General features: G+C 44.0%; 1 protein-coding gene across 1 annotated transcript in view; it reads right to left on the bottom strand.

Annotated features, from left to right (window-relative positions):
• CACNA2D3 (calcium voltage-gated channel auxiliary subunit alpha2delta 3) overlaps positions 1-15,479 on the bottom strand; it is a 786,579-nt gene that overhangs the window by 160,533 nt on the left and 610,567 nt on the right. Inside the window, 1 exon segment of the mRNA XM_018555257.1 lies at positions 2,178-2,258. Coding sequence (XP_018410759.1) covers positions 2,178-2,258 — 81 coding nt within the window.

The raw sequence follows: 15,479 nt of genomic DNA on the forward strand, positions 1-15,479 counted from the left end.
CAATTTGGTAATATGAAATATTGAGATGTCTTTGTAATTGCTCTGGTGAAACACTTCTAGATTTAAGACATTGAAACCACTGTATCGCAATTATCATTATTATTAAATGAATCACATGTGCACGGCCAAGTGTCACTTTGGGTTTACCAGACCAATATAGATGAGGATTGCTTTCCAGTAAAGTTGTTTTGTGTTGGCCAAGAAAAGTCCTGTGTGTGGCATTTGAGGAGCCATCAAAGAACTTAGGCATCCTGGTTTATTGTACTTGACTGTAGTCCATATCATGTGAACAAATTCTTAGATACTAGATGTGACCATGGGGTTCTTGTATCAGATGTCAGTAAAGCACAGAATAACCTTTCTATGTGCAACTGTATATATATATATCCCAGTATGTAAACCGAGCAGCAACGGGTGTAGGTCATTGAAGATCATTTCAGTAGAAGAAACTGAAGGACAAATGACCACATTCAGAGCCTTATTAGCCTCCAACCAAAACTAAATTATTATGTGTGGGAACATCCCCACTAGTTTCCAAATACAAATGATAGTTTATGTTTTGACATGATTACTTTCCAAATATAAGTCACATAAATAAAAATACGGGTTGCAAAATATTCAAGGCAGGACTAAACTTCTTCTACTTAGAGGGACTGATCATTGATTTACAACCATCAGCTCATTAACTTTTAGAGGGAGAATTCTGTGAAAACTTATTTGAATCATCTTTGGTAACATTGGCTAGATATTAGAGGAGGTGCTAACACAGACATTCACAGAGCCTAATAAATATGACATTATTAGCATGGTTGATTCCAAAAAAGGGCTCAGACCCCTGCAGACCTCAGTTTTCCAGTCTGAATGAATGAACTGAAAACACTACATCACTAAACAGATCCCTCTTCCTCTAAAGCATTTCTAGCTGAACTACAGCTAAATACACAGATGGAATACATATACTGGAACTGTTTTACCTGCCAAACGTTTGTGTTTTTTGTCCCTCCAGTCCTGCAATTTATACAGCCCTGCCAGATAGAACAGTGGAGGACACCACTTAGGCCTGGTTCACACCTAGGAATTTTTGAGCAGTTGGAAAAGCGCTTTTAATTGCCCAACACAAGAAATCCCATGATTTTCAATGGCTCTGGTTCACACCTGAGCAGAAAAACACCAGCAGGAAAAAGCCAAATGCTCCAAAAGGCACATGAGTTTCTTTGGGCAATTAAAAGTGCATTTTTGCCACTTAGACTTCAATGGAAATGCCCAAAATCCCATTGGAACTTCAATGAAAAGACTTCAATGGAAATGCCCAAAATGACACGACCAGTTAGACTTCAATGGAAATGCCCAAAATTAAACGGCAGAAGCATGTTGCACATTTTCGTGAGCATTTTTGCACTTTGAAACACACGTTCCTCCATTGCCCAAAATGTTTAATGAGCTGGCAGTCAAAACATGCGTTTTCATGTATGCGGGTAAAAATGTGCATAAAAAATGTGCACAACGTGCATAAACACGCAGATAAATGCATGCTGCTCACATGCATCCAAACTCACAAAAACAGTGCCGCCTAGTTGTGAACCAGGCCTTACACTTGAGGAATACAGTGATGTCCTCTCTTTACCCCAAACCTCTGACTGTGCATGGCAATCAATATTAAACAAAAAATATTAAACTGTACACAACTCTATAAACCAACACTTTCCCTGAAAAGAAGGCATCAACATATATTTGGTCATATATTTAGTTTCATTGTCCCATCCTGCAAAGTGTGCTCTCAATCTATAGTGCAGTCCTGTTCCTTAGAACTCATCCTGCTCCTTCCCTTCAACAACATTTTATATTACACCATGTTGATTCCATTCTGCATTTGAACACAACTTGCAAGTTTTCTAGTTTGCCATTCTGTAGTATTGAGCTTTATAAATATCCAGGAACACAGCCGGGGGAACTAGATAATAAAAGATGCTGCAAACCAGAACCTTCCTTATAAATAAGTCCCTTAGACAATTTGTGAGGACCTGTTTATAAAAGCCGAAAGTGGAACAGTGACCCATAGCAACTGATCAGATTTCAGATTCCTTCTTTGATTTGTAAGAGCAACATGAAAACTTTGGCCAACAACTCCTCTCCACAACTGTCTGTGACTAAAACAAGTAACAAAAAAAGTACAGTACCTGCTACCACAGGAGATTTCCGGTCATCAAGGAGTTGGATTGCTGTGCTAGCTGTTACAACTGTGCTTCTGTTTACAGTTCCTGGAATTGAAGGAAACACAAAGTTTAGAACTCTGGCAGTAGCATTGGATAGAATGGAGAAAAGGTCATATTTCTCTCAAGATTCTACTTTAAATGTGAATTCACTGGTGAGACTTCATCTCATTTCCTGACCATGTGAAGCCAAAACAAGAAAGGTGGAGGGGTTGTCACCAGCACAGGAAGTCACACACAGCAACAAAGACATTGCCTAAAGTTGTAACCCATCTGTGCTCCACTAAAAATGTGTTTTTGTCTGTGCAAAGATTTCTGATCATTTCAAATTCTGTCAGGAAATGAGGGGAACTCTGCCTGATAGGGACGCATAGAAATAAAAACATCAAAACAGTGGGAGCAGGGGGCGTGGCTTGCCGATGGACCTGTGTAGACGCGTCTACTGAGAGCTCCCGCAGCCGACCCGCTAATCACCTTCCTCGAACCGATTTGCATCACCGAAGTGACACCTGATGGGCCGCAACACTCCCCGCAGAACCGGCACAAGACCGAAGACCTCGGGCTCTGCCCCCACACAGAGGATTCTGCCGTTCTTCCAGCGGCCGCCGGACTTGCAGCTGGAATCCGAAATGGCCGCCGGACCCCCTCGTGGAGCTCCGTCCTCATCAACATGTGAGTCCCCACCATAAGCCCACACATCCTTTTGGGATTTGTTTTTTTCTTTTACCAGCCGCTTTATTGGATGATCCCTGAAGTCCCTACCATCGGACTGGTGAATGCCATGGATCATTCCTCCACACCCTCTCCGGATCTGCTCACTGGGTGTGCCCCGACGCGACGATGGTCGGCGGGGACACTCCACTTTGTCTTCCCCCATAGGATTTGTTCACCGTGACCACCCCTGGATTTTGGGACTCGTGGTGCACACGTTTAGGGATTTCTCCCTGATGTTAGTTGAAAAGCACTTTTATTGTTAAATTTTTTTTCTCTCCTTTCTTCCTGATCTCTTTCTCTGCCCTCTTTTCCCACACCTGGCTCTCTTGCCCTTATCCTCCCATCCTCTGCTCTCTTTCTTCTTTTGGTCCCTTTCCTGGAGCCTGCCTGGGAGAACGCTGCCATACCTATCTCTTTGCCCTTGCCTCCCCTTATTGATGCTATGGCGTCTTTTCCTCCAGGAAACATGTTTTAGAGCCAATGCGGCCCCACGCATGCCCACTAAATATTATCGCGCATGGTATACCAGCAATAACCCTGACCGCAAAACCAGAGGAGTGGCTATTGGTCTTCATAATTCTCACACTGGCAGACGAATTTGGGCGTTACATTTTCCTCAAATGCTCACTATATGGTAAGGTTTTCACCCTGGCAAATATTTACCTCCCAAACTTGTCACCAACACAGGCACTCCTCCCCATTCTGACTAAATTAGAATCCTTTGCGTCTGGCTTCTTGATCATGGGAGGGGACCTCAATTTTGTCCACTTTAGACTCCTCATCACATAAAACACACGTGTCCTACTCTGCCATCAATTCGATGAAATACCGTCTACATCAATTACAGCTCGTTGACCTGTGGAGAACTTTGCATCCAACCACAAAAGATTACACTTTTTACTCACCTGTTCACCACACCTACAGCCGTATTGATTACTTTTTTGCCTCACATTCACTACTAAGTTGGCGCCCGCAATCCCACATTGGCTCTAAACTGTGGTCAGATCACTTCCCCCTATTTTTTACCCTGTCTGTGCCTGACACCTATAGACGTTTTCCCACTTGGAGATTGAACGAGAGCCTATTACGCGATCCTGATGTGCTCTCTGATGTTCAGAACAGTATAGCTTCCTTCCAACTTGTCCACGCTCAAGACCCAACACCTCCTCCCGTTAAGTGGGAGGCGCTGAAGTGTGTCTTGAGAGGCATCCTGATGAAACATGGGGCTCGTCTCAAAAGAGTTAAGTCACAACAAATCACGTCTCTCCTGTCGGACATTCGTGATCTGGAACGTAAGCACAAATCGAACCCCGACTATGCAACGCTCCAGAAGCTATCAGACACACACGCTGAACTAATGCGGCTCATGTCCCTTTCCCGCGTACGTTATCGGGATGCCACTCTCCGCACCTTTCATGAATTTGGGGACAAATGTGGAAAACTGTTGGCTAGGTCTATCAGGAGCAGACAGACGCGCACCTTTATACCCAAAATCACCTGCCCTGTACAGGGCCGGGCCACTGCCTCTGAACAAATAGCTAAAGCATTTCACCATTACTATTCCACTCTATATCATATTACACCCGATTCCTCCTCCCAACCTGGCCCCTCGCTCACCGATATAAGTGCGTATATTTCTTCGACCGGCCTACCCACCTTACCGGACTCCTCTATCGCCTCTCTCTCTGAACCTTTCACCTTACTGGAAATCACTAAGACTATTGACTCCCTACCCTCAGGTAAAAGCCCAGGCTCAGATGGCTATATGTCCCCTTTTTATACCCAGTTCCGAGACTCTCTGTCACCTATTTTGTTATCCACTTTCAACGCGATTTCCGCTTCCTGCCCCTTTCCTCCCCAATCCCAAGAGGCTCACATTACTGTAATACCGAAGGAACATAAAGACCCGTCGAATTGTGGCAGTTACAGACCGATTTCCCTCATTAATATTGATTTAAAAATGTATGCAAAAATTATAGGCAACCGTCTCAAATCATATATCCCCTCCCTGATCCACCTTGACCAGGTAGGCTTTGTACCGAATAGAGAGGCCAAGGACAACACTATAAAATCCCTAACGCTTATGTCCTGGGCGAAGAAGCAAAACATCCCACTTTGCCAATTATCTATTGACGCGGAAAAGGCATTTGATCGCCTAAGCTGGCCCTTCCTCTTTGAGACCCTTGCCCAGATTGGCCTACCCGGAACACTAATAGCCAAAATCGCGGCCCTATATGATAAACCCTCGGCACAAATTAAAGTTAATGGCATCCTTTAAGACCCTGTACAGGTTCATAATTGCACACGTCAAGGCTGCCCACTCTCCCCGTTTTTATACATACTCGCAATGGAACATCTGGCGATAGCAATTAGAAATAACCACCTTATCAAGGGAGTGACTCTAGGTTCCCGGGAGTACAAATTGGGCCTGTTTGCGGACGACCTGCTGCTATACATATCCAACCCTGGTGATGCCTTTCCTGCACTTCTGCAGGAATTTCAAATTTTTGGCACTTTAAGTAATTTTAAGGTGAACACGCACAAAACCGAAGCCCTGAATATCACTTTGGATCAGCAGGAGGTCACCCGTATACAGTCTTCATACCCCTTCCTTTGGCAGACACAAGCCCTGAAATATCTGGGTGTCCTCCTGCCCTCTAACCCTGGACTCCTTTATGATTTAAACTATAAACCATTGTTGTCCTACATCTCCCAAAAGCTCAAAACTTGGCTCACAAAGTCTCACTCATGGTTTGGCCGTATGGCCCTGTACAAAATGGATATCCTACCGAGATTACTCTATGTGTTCCAGACCGTCCCCATCGATTTGCCCAAATCTTTCTTCCGCTCCCTTAAGATAGGTTTAACACACTATATATGGAGGGGCAGGAGACCGCGTGTCAGATATGATATACTGACTCGTTCCAAGCAGGATGGGGTTGTTGGTCTGCCACACATTGAGTACTACTATATGGCCTCCCACTTAACGAGACTTCTAGATGTTATTTATAACTCCTCGCATAAAGATTGGGTCCAATTGGAGCTCTCGTTAATGGAGATGCCGACCTCCTCCCTCTGCTGGATTGCCCCCTCCTCTAGACCCCGGCAGCTTTATCTACCATTCGCAGTGCCTCCCCTTCTTTCTGTTTGGGATGGGTTGATTAAAAGCAGACACATATCAACTCACGACGGTCCTATGACCCCTATCATGTTCAATCCTAACTTCCCCCCGGGATGCTCAGGGCCCTCCTTCTTACACTGGTCCGCTGGCTCTCCTGCATATTTATTCTCCGCTCTCACCCCCTCAGGTATGAAACCACTACTCTCCCTCACCGTACCAGAGGAAAGAAGACCTGGTAACTGGTTAAGCTACTTCCAACTTAGAGACTTTTACCTCACGACTTGTAAACACTCCGACCCACACAGACCCCTCACGGCCTTTGAATCAATCTGTGCTCAAACCTCGGACCCCCTTCACACGATCTCTACCCTATACAATCTGATTCTGACGATTACTGAGGATACTGTCCCACCCTTCATGCAGGCATGGGAAAGAGACCTTGGCTGCTCCTTCTCTGAGCAAGATAAACTCAAAGCCTACTCGCTGACACACAAACTCGCCATGTCCAGCTCAACTCAGGAATGCAGCTACAAATTACTCACTAGATGGTACAGATGTCCACATCTCCTACATAAATTTTCCCCTACCATTCCCGATACCTGCTGGCATTGCAACTCGGCAGTGGGGACTATGCTGCATGTATGGTGGGACTGTGCCAAGTTAAGGCCCTTTTGGACCAAGGTGTTCGATACTTATCACAAAGTGATGGCCACTGAACCTCCGCGCACGCCTCAGGCTGCGCTCCTTTCCATTCTCCCGGGATCCTTTAAATCCATAAAAAAGGACCTGTTACGATACTTCCTTACGGCCGCCAGGGTCCTCATCCCCAGACACTGGAACACTAATATAGCTCCCTCAACCAAAGAATGGGTTTTGGAACTGAATAGGATCATGCATATGGAAGAATTGACCGCCCAACTATATGACAGATATCCCCAATTTGCATAGATTTGGACGCCCTGGATCCTCCAGGCGGACACATGCCTAGCGTAACATCCCTCACGCCCCCGTTCTCACCCTAGGGTATGGATCGCTCGTTCCTCTACTCGTTAGGGCACGGTACCTCCCAGGCAGGCTTCCCCCTACCCCACACCCCCCTCTACACCCTTACCTCTTCTCTTCCCCTCCCCCCCCTCTTTCTCCTTCTTTTTCTCCTTTCTTCCTTCATCCTTTCTATTTCTCTTATTTTAGGTGCTCCTCACCGCTCTTACTGATCTCAGGTGCTCATTGAATTATTGGAATTCCTCATCCACAACGCAGTGGCACAGTCCCAAGTGATGTTACTAAACGCGCTCTGACAACGCCACCATTAGAGAGCTATGTACCTTTCAGTTTAATATCCTCCAATTGATCCAAAGATCTCAGAAGCGTGCATGCACATCACGCAAATATACCGCGAATGACGAGCCGGAGAGCTCATTCACTTACTTGTGCCTCCTCCCTCCACCTCCTGCACTCTCTCCCCAATGAGCCATGGGACATTTCCCCTTTGCACTGTAATGTACCTTATAGATTTTATTTTATTGGAAAAAATGTTTTCTTTTACATCTCTGTTTTATATTTTTGCTATGTAATACCTTGTCCCTGTAATGTACAGTCACATGTAACCAAGCAACTGATGACAAGTGTTTACCAACTATATGACAGATATCCCCAATTTGCATAGATTTGGACGCCCTGGATCCTCCAGGCGGACACATGCCTAGCGTAACATCCCTCACGCCCCCGTTCTCACCCTAGGGTATGGATCGCTCGTTCCTCTACTCGTTAGGGCACGGTACCTCCCAGGCAGGCTTCCCCCTACCCCACACCCCCCTCTACACCCTTACCTCTTCTCTTCCCCTCCCCCCCCTCTTTCTCCTTCTTTTTCTCCTTTCTTCCTTCATCCTTTCTATTTCTCTTATTTTAGGTGCTCCTCACCGCTCTTACTGATCTCAGGTGCTCATTGAATTATTGGAATTCCTCATCCACAACGCAGTGGCACAGTCCCAAGTGATGTTACTAAACGCGCTCTGACAACGCCACCATTAGAGAGCTATGTACCTTTCAGTTTAATATCCTCCAATTGATCCAAAGATCTCAGAAGCGTGCATGCACATCACGCAAATATACCGCGAATGACGAGCCGGAGAGCTCATTCACTTACTTGTGCCTCCTCCCTCCACCTCCTGCACTCTCTCCCCAATGAGCCATGGGACATTTCCCCTTTGCACTGTAATGTACCTTATAGATTTTATTTTATTGGAAAAAATGTTTTCTTTTACATCTCTGTTTTATATTTTTGCTATGTAATACCTTGTCCCTGTAATGTACAGTCACATGTAACCAAGCAACTGATGACAAGTGTTTTGTTTTGTTTAATAAACTTTTAATCTTTAAAAAAAAAAAAACAGTGGGAGCACTTAACAGGGCTATATTGCAAGTAGTTTGTAATAGTCAAGTATTTTTTATTATATAACCAACAAAAAAAGTTTCTAACGCAACCTTTCTCGCAACCATAATAAGAAAATATGAAACATTTCAAAAAGGTTATAGAAGATTGACCCAAAATAACTAAAACACCTTATTTATTTAAACTGATATTAAAGCCTCCTTTTTTTAAAAAAATATTTCCTACAAGGAGACCCACCTTTGATTGAGGCTGTTGGCGTTTTTCTTTAAAAGTTTTTAATTTCTCGTTTTCAAGTGAGTCCCTGCAGCAATCTTCCCCCCGCCCCCTGCACGGGTGCCTCCATCAGCTAATGGAGGCACCCATGCATGCTCGTGCCTGCAGTGGCTGTGTGCGTCCATAAACACACACAACCCTGTGGCAGGCCACGCCCCTCCTCTCAGCCCAGCAGTTTGATTGATGGCAGGAAGAGCCTATGGCTCCTTTGCCATCAGTATCCTCCCCCCGCAACCAGGACATTCGAGGAACGAAGGATCGCTTCGGGACCGGCAGTGGGGATGAGCGTAGCTGACAGGTAAGTGTGGGGGGAGGACTGGGGGGGACTGGGGAGAAAAAAGGTACTGGGCCATTTTTACCCTAATGTAGAGCATTAAGGTAAAAAATGCCCAGACCTTAATACTACTTTAAGCATGAAACCAATTGCCCCAAGCTAGGGATAAAATAATCTTGACAGTGGCTGCAAGTATTGTACACCTAAAACACAGTCCTTATTTTTTTACATTCTAAAGGTCCCCACACACCTTGCGATAATCGTACGATAATCGCGGGAAATCCCGCGATCGTCCGATTATCGTAAGGTGTGTGGAAGCCGTGCGACCTCTACTACTGTAACGATGTTCGGCAGGTGTGTAGCATGTCCGTAAGATAAAAGCCGGACGTGCCGGTGTGCGCAAGCGCACACTGCCTGTTCGGCATTGCGGTCATCGGAAGCCCGCCCCTCAGGGCTTCCGATGACGTACTTGCGGTCATCGCAAGTACGATCTGCCTATGCAACATAGGCAGATCGTACGTTTTTTTAAGTACCTTACAACCATCGCAAGACAAAAGTCTTGCGATGGTTGTAAGGTGTGTGCCCAGCATAACACAATAGATCAATGTTGTACTATCACGTAGCATAGCATAGCCTTTTCCCTTGCTTAAAGTACTTCTGAATATATTTAATATTTCTGATTTATGCTATACACATACTTCTTTGTTCCCCCAACTTTTAAAAAAAGGTCTTCCCACTATGCAACAATGTCATTGGGTCTATTGTAGTCTTATAATGTAGAGTATGTAGCGCCAGCTCTTTAAGCTGCCTAGCAGAACATTCCTTCCTGGCTGCACAGAACATTGCTCCCTCTCTGTCAGAGAGTGCAAAGAGAAAGGAGAAAATGCCCCCAGTACGGAAGAGCAGAAGTTATTTCGGAGGAGACCAAGATAATTTTGATTGGTTGCTGACACAGCCAAGGAGCAAGCCCACCCCTGGCAATGGGGCAGAAGGTTGCTGCATGCACCACGGACCCCCTGAATGGAGGGCATTGAGGTTGGGAATAGCTGTGGGATAGAGCCACAGGTGGCCAGGAGACCATGCGTTGTGCCTGCTGTGGACAGGGCTGAAATGCTGGTGTGCCACAAGACCTGTGTGGTGTACTGTGGAGGGCAGAACAGGAGTGTGCTACAGAGAGAGATTTCTGCTGTGTGCTGGGTCCAGGCTGAGTGTGCTAAGAGTCCAGGGCCGCGTTCTGTTGTGCTGTGCTGCAAGCAGGGAGCAGGATGCTGCCATGGACAGAGCTGCTGTGCTGAGAACCAAACTACAAGAAACTTTAGGGGCATAGCAATATAGGGCAGAGCCACAGAAGAGAATCACATAGGAGCACAGGTTTGAAAGGTAGGGCCAAAGCCTGATGGACTGCCTTTTACCTAATCTCACAAAGAAGTTTGTGGCCTATCTTTATTTCACACCCATCTTGTCCAAGGGGTGGCCTTTGGGGAACATACTGAACCAAGAAGGACATCAGTGGAGCACCAGGGTGGTGAGAGGCCTATTGGCCACCATTGTGTGTGCAGATTGGCTGCTGTTGCTAATACAGTGCTGCTGGGATCGGAGTTCTGCCAAAATGGACTGACATGTTCATTTGTTCTTATTAAATTGTAAATATACTCTGTTGAGAGAGTGAGTGTTCCACTGAGATCTGAACGGCCCCAATGCCGGCAGACTGTAGCTATATGCCACTTGCCAGTGATTTAGATAGGGCCTCATATAGTAAATAGGCCATTCTCACCTAGAGTCCATCCAATATGCCCAATATATTAATATGTCTCTCCAAAAAAACCAGCATATACAGTACATGTGCTGCTCTAAGGAAGCCAAAAGAAACATGTCAGCAGGAAACATGTAGATGCTAGTATGGACCCATGTTATATGTCCTCCTTGCGGACATCGCATACAAATAATTGTGTATCATTGCACCAATATAGCTAGATCTATAATGTTTTTTATTCAGACAATTTCAGCCTCATTTGAAGGAAGTCTTGACACTTGATTAATCTCCTCATATAATATTTATGAGTAACAACTATTTATTTGACAAGTTCCAAACTCTTATCATTTGACTAAATTGGATGAAGGCTTAATAGGAGTCCCAAATCTAAAGAGAATAGCTACAATTATATTATTTTATCATTTAAATTATACCCTTAAAACTTTTCTTTCCTGCAAAAATGCTCTAAGATCAGGCTTCTTGCAACACAACTTGTCAAACTCAGCTTAATGACTGGTAGTACATTGTGAATTGTGATATGACAAGAGGTCTGGGCCCATCTCCACATACATTGGCCTTTGGCTGATTCCTTGTACTGTATGTGATTTATATTACAAATAGTCTGCTTAGCCAAATTATGAAAACATTATATCTATTTAACAACACCGTCCTCTCGATAATCTGGACATTCTCAAGCGGAGATATCTTGGCTGAAGTATCAAAAGTTTACTGAAATGAGAACATTGAATTCTGGGATTTCTATGATGCGGTTCTCCAAGACGAGATCCAGGAACCTATACTTCAGTTCACCAGATGCTGGATAATTGCAAGTCCAGCCCATTAACAGTTGCAAATTACTGAACAATTTTCTATATTGAAACATTACTTTTATTTTAGTAAAACGGTCTTAAGAAATACTGATCTCTGTGGACAAGCCTGATTTATGGCATGGAGATAAGAAATAAGTGTCCAATATAAAGTCAGCACATAAAACTAAAAAAAAATGTGCTGTTATATGAGAAAAGAAAGTATATAGTATTTTAGTGCAATATTATAGATGTGAAAAAGCCATTTATAGGTCATAGAAATAAAAATAGGATTCCTTCAAACAGACCTGACATAAATGGCCAATAAAACCAGACTGAGTTTTGCTAGTATTTAGGAATGACCAAAGAGAAGGTATAGTGTATATCCAGCAACCACATACTTTCTTTCAGTTTCTACTTTCATATGTTTGCATTAAATTTAGAAATTTGTAGATTAGTGTCTAGATGCAGGATAGATTAGCCATACAGTCACTCTGCTTTACTTCTTAAAAGTTGTTAAGATATTATATCAGCCACACAGGAAGTACATTGTTTTGAAAGTGTCGGCTGACTTAGAGACTAAAGCTGGCCATACACTGGTAGATTTTTGAAGGGAAGTTCATATGAAAAGTCACATGAGAACATCTGATCATGCCGTCAGAGGCTTGACTTGTCATTAACATTTTGGAATCAGTTTCTTGAATGCAAAACACATTCACTGTTAGAATTTTGTTCCTTCGAGAAACAATTTCCATTCTGATTCTTTTTTTTTGGTTGCTACGATTGAAATTGATTGTTGAATTCACCCCATTAACTATTAGAAATTTGAACAAAAGAACAAACAACACATTTTTAAAATAAAATTCTACTAGTGTATGGCCAGTTTTAAACTAGGTATACACTGTTAGTTTTTTTAGTTTAGCTGAACAAAATAATTTAACATATTCCTCGATCCACACTAAATAGCATTAATGCAGCAATCTCCCGCTGTGGCTAGGGATGCACCGATACCGATACTCGTACTCAGCGAAATGCTCCCGATGCCTATCCCTATACCACTTCTTACAACTTCTGGTATCAGGAAGCCAGGTGGCGAGTCATTACACGCTGCCTGGCTTCCTGATTGGCAAGGAAGTCAGCTCCATGCTCCCTCGTCACTTGCTGACGAGAGAGCATGAAGCCGGCTTCCCGGCTATTCGGAAGCCGGGCGCCATGTAATGACTCGCCGCCCGGCTTCCTGATTGGTCAGAAAGCTGGTCATTACCCGCCCTTCCAGATTACTGGCCAGAAAGCCAGCTCCATGCTTCCTCGTCATCTAGTGATGAGGGAACATGAAGACGGCTTCCCTGCTATTCGGGAAGCCGGGCGGTGAGTCATGCTAGCCAGCTTCCCGGCTAATCAGGAAGCTGTCATTACACACCGCCCAGCTTCCTTAATGGGACTTCAGGTATCGATATTCGGTATTGGCGAGTACCAATAAAAAATATCTGTACTCTTACTCGATACCGAAAAAACAGTATTGGTGCACTCTAGCTGTGGCTTTTGTATTTTGACAGATGGCCCCACCAGCTGTCAAAATACCTGAACAGTGCCTGCATCTGATTGGAGGCAACAGACCATTTTCTGTTTGGCTCCTTTGATTTTCCAATCAAAAGATGTTGGTCGGGAGCCAGCAGACAGAGCCACACACTAAGCAAATTTTGGGAAAAATTCTTAAATGATCAGTAATAAAAACACTCACCTCTCCACCGGCTTCCGGGTCTTCCGGGAGTCCCATCGGAGATCCACCCTACCCTTCGTTAGCCGACGGAGCCACTTGGGCCGGTGATCTGTCGACACTGAGAACTTATCGAGTTCTGCGACCGCCTGACTTCCGGTTTTGTTACAACTAAGAGATTTGCCTGAGAAACTTGTTCTGCATGAGCGCCAGCCAAGGCATTGGCCTATACACATACAGCGCAGCAATGAAGTAATAAAATGAACTAGGATCACACCAATCCAGCACGTTATTATTCTGAGTTGCCCCACTCAAGCGCTGGCCATATTGAGTAGGGCACGTGAGATTAATAACGTGCTGGATTAGTGTGATCCTAGGTCATTTTATTACTTCTTTGCTGTGCTGTATGTGTATAGGCCAATGTAGTTGGATCTGTATGTGCGTTATAATTAATCGAAAATAATCGATTAATCGATTTTAAAAATTTGATTAATCGAACACAAAAATTTTAATCAGTACCAGCCATATCTATAGCTGGGATAGAATAAAGTATTTACAGTAAACTAAATAAGGACAAGTGTGGAAAGCACTTCATCCTGAAGGAACATTATTTTCTATGTTTCCATAAAGCAAGAAACAATGATAATTCTCAGAACATTTACAGAAAAAGACAAAATAAAACTATCAAATATGAAATAAATACATTTTCAATGGTTTATAGATGTCTTTGTTTAGGTTTAAAGATGATGTCTACAACAGTGGGCCTACTAACAGGTGACTGGTTGATGTTGTATACAGATACTCCCAAGGTGTTCCTTCCCAGATAGTTAGGCATGGCAATCTAGAAGGATGACCAGAACAAACTCAGAAAAGGTTGATGGAAATATATTCCCCAACTATACTGAGAATGTGAAAAAAGAATTCCCACAGAAACCTATGGCCAGACAAAGAGCAATTTGGACAAACTTGGTCATCTTATTTATCATCAAAACACAATATATAGAAGAGTGTGACTACCTAGAAATGCTCAATGAATAATGTGCAGCCTATTAGCTGAATGGTAGAAGTGGAAGTGGCAGAAGTGTGACTTACAGTTAGAGAGTCATCGGCGGGCATCCGAAGTCCATGCACTCACATGGGGATGACGAAGATGGTCTGTATACTGGCGATCTGGAGTGTCCAGGGCGTCCCCAGGGTATCCCCAGGGAACCGCGTCCTCGGCTGGCCAGGCCGAGCCGCGGCAGCTGGAGCAGAGAACGAAGACTATGCCCGGCAGTTGGGTCCTGCACTGGAGAGTGTGGATCTGTGCGGTGTGCAGCATGAATGCTGGGGAGTCAAAACGCAATATTTAAGTCGATGCTCGTGGTCCAGGGGAGATGTACTGCAGGGTGAGACACCCCTGTGGGTTGAAGTAGCGGCTACGCGGTTCGAGGGTAACCCTCATTGTCAAGCCTTACAGCGTTTATTTCTCATGTGACCCTTACAGGGTTAAGCAACTGAAAGATGAATGAAAAAAATTAAGTGTTTTGCCCGCCTCCAGAAAGGGAAACAGAAATTTGTATAAATGTATAGCAGCTGATATCAGTGACATGCTTTGAGGTCTAGTCTGCTCTGTTCTCTAAAATCCCTAAATGCTATATTTATTTCTCTTTTATGAAGGGGAGTATCTGTCTGCTGTACTCTGAGTGTTGAATCCTTTTTCTTACTAGTGCAAAGTAATTTTTATTACGATGTATTCTGTATCCTCTCCGTTCTCTCTCCAAACACCAAGAGAAGTTATAAATTATTATCCCAACAATGTCGTCATGTCTGAATGTTGTCCTTTAATTTAATTTCAGGTCAATGGGTAGCACTAAATTCCAGCCAGTTGACGGGAGAACCTCTGAATGAGTTTCATTACTGCTGGCCAGGGCCTCCATGGCCCATACCCAAAAAAATTCTGAACTCATTTTAAAACAAATCTACATTTTATGTCAGTTATTGGGAATTAATCCAGCCTCTCTGTCCAACTTCAACTTGCATTGTAGCGTTTCAACCAAGAGTCTCACTGTCTTGTCCACCAGACCCAAGTTTTCCAGCAGTGGTGAACACGCCAAGAGTAGTCAATGAATTGCATAAATTTCCATTATAATGAACATGTTGTATTAGTGATGAGATACACTGAGCACAAAGGCCTGACTCAGGATGCTTTTCACATGGGATAGTTATGTTCTTAATTT

Source organism: Nanorana parkeri, unplaced genomic scaffold (assembly GCF_000935625.1).
Source record: "Nanorana parkeri isolate BGI_ZX_2015 unplaced genomic scaffold, ASM93562v1 scaffold189, whole genome shotgun sequence".
NCBI lineage: Eukaryota > Metazoa > Chordata > Amphibia > Anura > Dicroglossidae > Nanorana > Nanorana parkeri.